The 7,611-nt window shown below is 44.2% G+C and overlaps 1 protein-coding gene across 1 annotated transcript in view; it reads right to left on the reverse strand.

Annotated features, from left to right (window-relative positions):
• Positions 1 to 5,235: 5,235 nt before the first annotated feature.
• Cir1 (corepressor interacting with RBPJ, 1) overlaps positions 5,236 to 7,611 on the reverse strand; it is a 38,719-nt gene continuing 36,343 nt past the window's right edge. The window contains exon 10 of the mRNA XM_008855284.3: positions 5,236 to 6,355. Within this exon, the coding sequence (XP_008853506.1) occupies positions 5,701 to 6,355 (655 nt within the window). The 3' untranslated portion in view covers positions 5,236 to 5,700. The remainder of the gene's footprint in view (positions 6,356 to 7,611) is intronic.

Consider the following 7,611-nt stretch of genomic DNA (forward strand, 5'->3'; position numbering starts at 1 on the left):
CTTTAAACGCGCAGAGACCAGCAACTGTCGCGAACTATGGCAACCCAGGGAATCAAGCAAAGAAAAGCGACGTTTTGTGTTCCAGCGCGGAACTTAGCCCCGCTCTGGGGGTGGAGGTAGCGGCTGGAGGGACGACACATAACACACTGCCTAGCCGCGGCTTCCAGGGAATGGGATCATTTCTGGACCGCAACTCATAGAAAATCCAGGCAAAACAAACCCCCTGCTTGGCCCGGGTCTTAGCATTCATTGTCTCACTTAGCATTGTTTTCTAGGGGATTTCAGGGTCTTCCAACTCAGCCTAGAAAGCTGCGCTTCAGTAGCCAGGTGGACTCTGGGACAGCGGTCCAGCGCTGGGCACAGCTTCCCTCGCTCAGCGACCAGCGCCCTGGAGTCGAGGGTTCCCGGCTCGTGGGGTCTGCGTGGCCACCCCGGGACCCCCTGGAACTAAGCGGGCTCAGCCAGGTCACCGAGCCCTGCCGCGTCCCCTTGGATGCGCCGGAAAGCCAGGCTTCCGCAGCTTTGGCCAGCCAGGACCAGAGAGGGCCGCAGCGGCCTTCTGCAGCTCCGCGGTGCCTCGCTTAGTCTCCAGGATCCCAGTCCCGCGCCTGGCATCTGGGCGGGTGAGGCGGGAGGCGCGCGGGGCCCCCGAGGGCAGAGAGGAGCCCCAGGAACCCTCGCCCTGGCCCTCCAGACTGGTGCGCACACCCTCCTGGAGCAGACCCACCCCTTTTGTCCTCTCCTTTTCGAAAACCCAAATCTGAAATGAGATAACAGTTGGGGGCGTTGGCCAATTTTCTCCTCTGTGCATCGGCCTGCCCCCCCGCCGCCCCTTCCCTCCTCTTCCTGGTCCACTTCCCCACCCCCTTCCACCGTCCTCAGACGGCGAACCGGGACTCTCCTCGCCCCCTTCGCGCAGTTATTGTATTTTAATTTTAAAAGCAACACCTTCCAACCCCGCGCCCGAGGCGACAGAGGCGCAGTCGCCTGCAACTGCGAGACCCCGCTGAGGCACCGGGGTACCGGGCTCCGCGAATTCACGCCAGGGAAACGCAGCGCGTTTCCGGGAACTCACAGCCACCTTTGTAGTGGGTACTCGACTGGGTTTGTATTTGCTGTTTTAGTACAAACCCCGCCGCACTGCCTATTTCAAAGATGTGCTAATTGCTACTTGGATAGCAGGGCGCAAAGTCCTTGTCCATTTCCCAGTACAAAGTAGGTTGCTAGAAAATTTGAAATTGCCTTTCAGCCTAAAGCTGCCTTACCTGAATGTCATAATTACAGTAATTATGTACATCCAAATTACATGCTAATTAAATTAGAATCAAATCGTTCTAAATCGAAATCAAATGAGGTAGTGAAGAATTAATCAATGACAACATAAATAGAGAGCTTCCTTCAGAGATATTTATTGTAACGATCCAAGGAGGAATTTGATCTGAAAAAGTCACCTGTTTATTTACTTTCAAATTAGTAATCAGTTATTATCCCTTCTCCATAATTTTAACCGTTCAGTGTTATTTACCCCCCACCCTTACCAGATGCTGGAGTTTATAGAAATATGTATGAGGTAAATACATAGACATGCCTCCCCATATATTATTGGTGTAAATATATACAGGATGTTTGACACTCCATTTAAAGAGGTTTGCGAATGTCCGTGGGGATGCGTCCTCCGGGGTTTGTGTTTAGGGACCCGGGAAAGCTTAGCACCTGAGCTGTCGGGTTCATCTAGACACTGGGGGATTTTGCATTGTTCTGCAGGCTTTTACAATTTGGGGGTATTCATTTATGAAAGAAATATAAAGTGATAGATTGTGACTCCATCCGTCCGTTTTCGTCTCAAAGACTGCTACTGGGTGTTGGTATTTTCTGTCTTGCCCCAGGAACTAGAGATTAGCCTAGGCTTCCTAAAGCGCCTTCTTCACCTGTGGAGCCGAGGCCAGCGGGGAAATTCTCTTGCCTTCCTGACCACGGCGGGCGAGTGCGCCCTGCGCCGGCAAGCGGAAAACCATGCGGGAGGCCAGGAGAGCTCCTGCTGGAACCCCCAGCCGCCCGCGAACGCCGAGCTCCAGGGAGCGGCTCTCCTGGCCTGCAGCCTCGCGTCGTTTCTTCTGAGTTTGGGTCACCGCTGGTCCCCATGAGCCTGGGACCCCTGCAAAGAGCTAACCTGACCCTTTCCCACAACGCATGGTTCTGGGAAGTCCGGCGAACCTCCTTGCACCGCAGGCGCCTGGAGGGTGTGCTCTCCCTCCCAGCCTTTCTCTGTGCTGAGTTCCACGAGTGCCAGGTCGAGTCCTCAGGAAGGCCGCGGAGACTGCAGGTGGAGTGGCCTCTGTGGACCGCACCGGGCGGACGCATCCTAGCACGCGCCCGCGATCTCCGCTTCGTTTGGTACGCTGGGGTCTGGCGGGTGCCGGAGGCCAAGGCCCGCTCCTCCGAAGCCGCTGCAGCAGGCCAGAGCCTTAGATGTCTCTGAGTCACCAAGGGCGGCTCTGGGGCACTTCGCCCCCAATACTTTTCCAGTCTAAGCAGACCGCGTCTCCTCCTTCACCTCGCTACTTGATTACTTTCTGGGATGGGGTACGGTCTGAGGTCTAAATGTGGAGTGAAGCAGGAGGAAGAGAAGGTGGCAAGAACTATCTGCTTCCTTTTCTGCTAGCCGGAACCAGGCTGTAGGAGCTTCAAGTCAGGAAAGCTCGGCTGTCAGCGCCTTTTCCCAAACCTCCGCTCTCTCGATTTATTTGCCCCTCAAAACTTTTAAGAAAGCATTATCTTTGACCTGAAAATGCTCCCAAAGTCTGCCGCTACTGCATGCCTACTAACACTTTTCAGTAAGTGGTAACTATAGTAAGATCTATCTTTTCAGAAAACCTAAATGAGATGTAAAAAAAAAAAAAATCTTTTTGGCCTGCTTCTTAGTCTTAAGCAGGGGGTGGATTTCGAACTCGGGGCTCCAAGGCTAAAGCAAACTGAATGTTGGGTCATTAAAACTGCGGAAATGCTTGCCCCAGCAGCCGAACTGATTTCACTATCCGCAGCGGCCTCATGGAAGAAAATAGCCAGAAAGATTTCTCCAACCTTTTGATAAAAAGCTTTCTACAGACTACAGCTGTGATCCAAAGCCAGATCCAGTCTACACTGCAGTGTAAGCAGGCCTGCCGCTATGCTGCAGCAACCTCTGCTGATCTGGGGATTAAAAGAAATTATGACTAATCTACTATATAGACGTCCAGATAAACAAACCCTAACCTAACAACCTGATCCTTCCTGGTCATTTGTAAATCGACAGCACCTCCTACAGGATTTAATTTGCCAGTGTGTGTTAAATGTTAAGCTAGGGGGAATATGTCCCTCCAATTTGTCCTATCCGTCTTGGTACAGTTCCAGACCTGTGGATAAGTAAGGAATGTTTAGATATACCCAGATTTCTTTAGAATAAATTCTCTATTAAGCTCAAGAAGAATGACAAATTTCATCAGTATGGATTTCTGGAAAATGTCACCACTATTGAGAACTTTGGTTAGATTCACTATAGCTGGAGGATTCTTCCTTGGCTTTCTGCCTTTACTAGATGACTTAAAATTTTTATTCTGATCCCATCCCCCAGTATCATCAGCATATAGATACATAAAGTGAGGCTCTCAAAGGCTGTCTGTTATCATCGTGTGAGAACATCTACTCTTCCATTTTTAAGTTTAGGAAGTTAGAATGCTAGCCCATTGGGGCTGTCTAGCATTTCTGGATGACCAAGGCTGAAAACCAAACAACAGATTACCATCTTCTATAACCACACAGGGATTTTTCTCAGAATTGGGTAAGATTAACACTTTTAAAAATAGCACCTTATGGTTTAACAACTTCAAAATAAGGGATTAAATCAAGAGATTTAAAAATCTTAGGGCTACCTTACAAAGTTAAAGGGGGGGGTCACACTTCGGTGAAAGTGTAAGAAATATTTAATTCATTCTTAATTATAGGATGCATTTCAACATTTTTCTTCATGAACACCATATTGGTTGGGAAACCCTTTTTAAGGCAGTAAGTATTGCATAGGTTTTGACATTATAAAAATTATAAAGTCTAAAAAGGTGTAAGGTAGAAAATAATCACTGCAACACTGATGAACTCAAGGTGTAAATTAGCAGTCTATAAATTTCAAATGCATGCTCTTTTAAGTGAGGAAGGAATGGATCTTTGAGGTGCACAGTAAGTTATTAAAGAATGTGTGGAAGGAATTCAGTTCCTCTCCCTCTCCAATTTTCTTAATATGAACAATCAAAGGGTTATTTACATCTTTAACTTAGCTTCTTTTAAATTGGAGGGCATCTGGTTTGTGTGTGCACAAATATCAGACATGTACTAGTTTGAACTCTTTCAAGTTTATTTTCTTACAGAACTGCTATCAAAACCATACATATTCTTATACTACATTTTAACCTAATAAAAATACTATGTTATCTATGATAAGAAAAATTTTGGAACTGTATGTTACTTGTAATTTGTACTACATTCTTCTGTAGTTTTCCTAACTAATCCTTTGGAACACAAGGAAAATCTGCAGCTAAATTTTAAAACACTTTATATGTTGGTCAGGTACCTTGAGGCATTCTGTGAGTTCAAGGCCAACCAGGGCTAAATAGAAATAGTGAGAATCTGTCTCAAGAACAAAACCACAACAGCCCTCCCCAAACCCCACCACTTTATATATCTAGTTTATATTGTTTCACTGTGTACTGTAATATAAATGCTTCCTCTTTTGAAGAAGTCTTGTACTATATGCCAATAATAGAAAGGCTCCTCTGGCAGGCAGAATAATACTCCCCACCCCTTTAAGATACACGTTCTTAACCCCTGGAATCTGCGAATGTTATATTATATGGAAAACGAGATTTACAGGTATTGATAGAATTAAGGTTCTTAAAATAGGGAAATTATCCTACATTCATGTGGGCCCAGTGTAATCACCAGGGACCGAGGAATGCAGAATATTAAAGTGTTAAAGTGGTTAGATGTGAGCAAGACTTGATTCCTCTGTTAGCTTTGAATCATGGAAAAGGGGGCAGGAGCCAAGACTATGGGCAGCATAGCAGTTGCAGAAGGAAGATGCTTCTGCCCACATCTGCATTTTACTCTTGTGGTACCTGGGCCAGAGTTCTGATTTACAGAACTGTTAATACATCATGTTAAGTGTATGGTATTCAAATGTAAATAGCACACTGTAGAACAAGCATCTTAAAGACGTCAATATCCAGTTTTATTCACCCTAGGGGATTTCAACAATTACTTTTTTCTTTAAGGAAATTCAAATCTTAAAGTAACAAATCTGAATGTACAACCTCAATGTACTGTCCATGTTTTAATGTTTCAGAACAAAAATAAAGTTCACAGAATTATGTTTGTTTTGTTTTAATCTAGTACAGGGCACAGGAAACAGTTACCAACACAAAAAATATTTCTACACCCTAGAGTAGATTTTCTAAATATTTGCCAACTTCAATGTCGTGGTACTTGTAGTTTTGTACTTGAAGTGACAGTATACACAGATGGAAAATTAAGAGGGTTTTTTTTATTAGAGAGGCAATATGCAAGTTAGCCCTTGCTAAAGAAATGCAGTAAGAAAATGGAGGTGCTGAATGGTGAACAAAGCTCTCTCCAGTCCACCTCTACTGTTTTCCTCTCCCCGTGCCCACAGTGTGCTCATCTCCGAATGCTCACTGTGCACTCTCTTCTGCAGCCATCAGTACCCTGGCTTCTGCTGTCATTCTTTCCATTCCACTCTTCACTGGGACTCCGCTGTGGCCAAGCCCTTCTCTCTCTTTGCTTGTGACTAGCAGGACTTCTGCTCCGGCTCCTCCTGCTGCTCTCTGTCCTGCAGTGGCTTCGGATTCCCCGATGTCTATCAGAGCCTTTCTTCTCTGGGCTCTGATTGTAGCTTCTGGACTTTTTGTCAGAGCCAGAATGGCCCCATTTACTCTTCTCCCTAGAACACTCTTGTTTCAATTTTTCCTGGGCTTTTTCTTTGTTACTATGACTGTTAGAAAGTTCTTCACGAAGTCTTCTCTTCTTAGACTTCTCCTCCTCAGAGTCTCTGGTGCTAATTCTTGAACATCTGTTCTTTTTCTTCTTCTTCTTCTCTCTTTTCTTTTCTTTGTCATCACTCTCACTGCTGCTTTCTGAAGTGTCAGAGAAGGAGGAGGAGGAAGAGGGGGAGGAGGAGGTGGATGAGGAGGAGGAAGGGGAGGAGGAGGATTTGTTTTTATGTTTTTTGTGTTTACTTCTGCTCTTTTGTAACTTTTTCTTTTTCTTATCCCTTTTCTTTTTCTTTTTTTTCTTTTCAAGTCTATCCAATTTCCTGGGAAAAGAAATAGTAAACTGTGAAAAAAAATAGTTCTTTCCGCAACAAAGAGAAATTGTCAACAGACTGTATATTGTCTAAAGATGCTACTAAAAAATGGTATCCACATCTAAACACATTTCATTATGACAAATAATTTTCTTCCTTTTATTTATTTTTAAAAATTTTATGTGTATGAGTATATTTTTGGCATGTATGTAAGTATACCAGTGTTGTGCAATGCCTTTGAAGGTCAGAAGAGGGTATCAGAGCCCCTGGAACTGGAGTTAGGGACAGTTGCTAGCCACCATGTAATATATTAAGCCAACTTTCTGATCATACTTCATTTCTGTAATTAACTTTATATATATTTATAATAAAATTAACTTAATTTTTTTTCTTTTTGGTCTTTTTGTAAAAGGGTTTCCCTAAAGCCCCAGCTGGCCTGGAACTCAATGTGTAGACCAGGCTGGCCTTGAACTCACAGAGATCTGCCTGCTTCTGTCTCCCAAGTGCCGGATCAAAGGCCTATGCACCACCATGCATGGCAAAATTAACTTAATTTTTTAAATGAAACATTCTGGAGTCAGAATTTAAAATTATTTAGCATTCCAAGTAAATTATGATGTGCGTTGGTTTAGTAGAGAGCATAACTGCCTTCTAAGTAAATTATCACCTTGATTTAAAGAGATCCTGGGGGCCAAGTATGGCAGCACACGCCTTTAATCCCAGCACTCAGGAGGCAGAAGCTAGTGGATCACTCCAAGATGGATGCCAGCCTGGTGTGCATAGTGAGTTTCAGACAAGCTGGGGTTACAGGGAGACCCTGTCTCAAAAAGGAAAACCTTAGAGGGATATGTAATATCCTTCTATGCAGATAAATTAAAAATTAATTTTGTGTATTTTTTAAAATGTGGAAATATTAATCAACATTATATTATCAAAGTTCAAGAATACATTATCTAGAAATTTTTAATTAGAAAATACTGTATATATAGATACCTTTTTACTATATGAAATAATTACCTAGCAGTTTTCAGCAACTGTTTGGCCATATATATATATATATATGTATTTTTTTTTTATGTGTATGAGTGTATTACCTGCATGTAAGTGAGTGCACCTGTCGTGCAATGCCGCACAGGTCAGAAGAGGGCTTCAGATTCCCTTGGAACTGGAGTTAAGGACGGTTCAAAGCCACCATGTGGGTGCTGAGAATCGAACCCGGGTCCTCTGCAAGAGCAGTCAGTGCTCTTAACCACTGAGTCATCTCT

This window comes from Nannospalax galili, unplaced genomic scaffold (assembly GCF_000622305.1).
Source record: "Nannospalax galili isolate Female #2095 unplaced genomic scaffold, S.galili_v1.0 scaffold346, whole genome shotgun sequence".
Taxonomy (NCBI): domain Eukaryota; kingdom Metazoa; phylum Chordata; class Mammalia; order Rodentia; family Spalacidae; genus Nannospalax; species Nannospalax galili.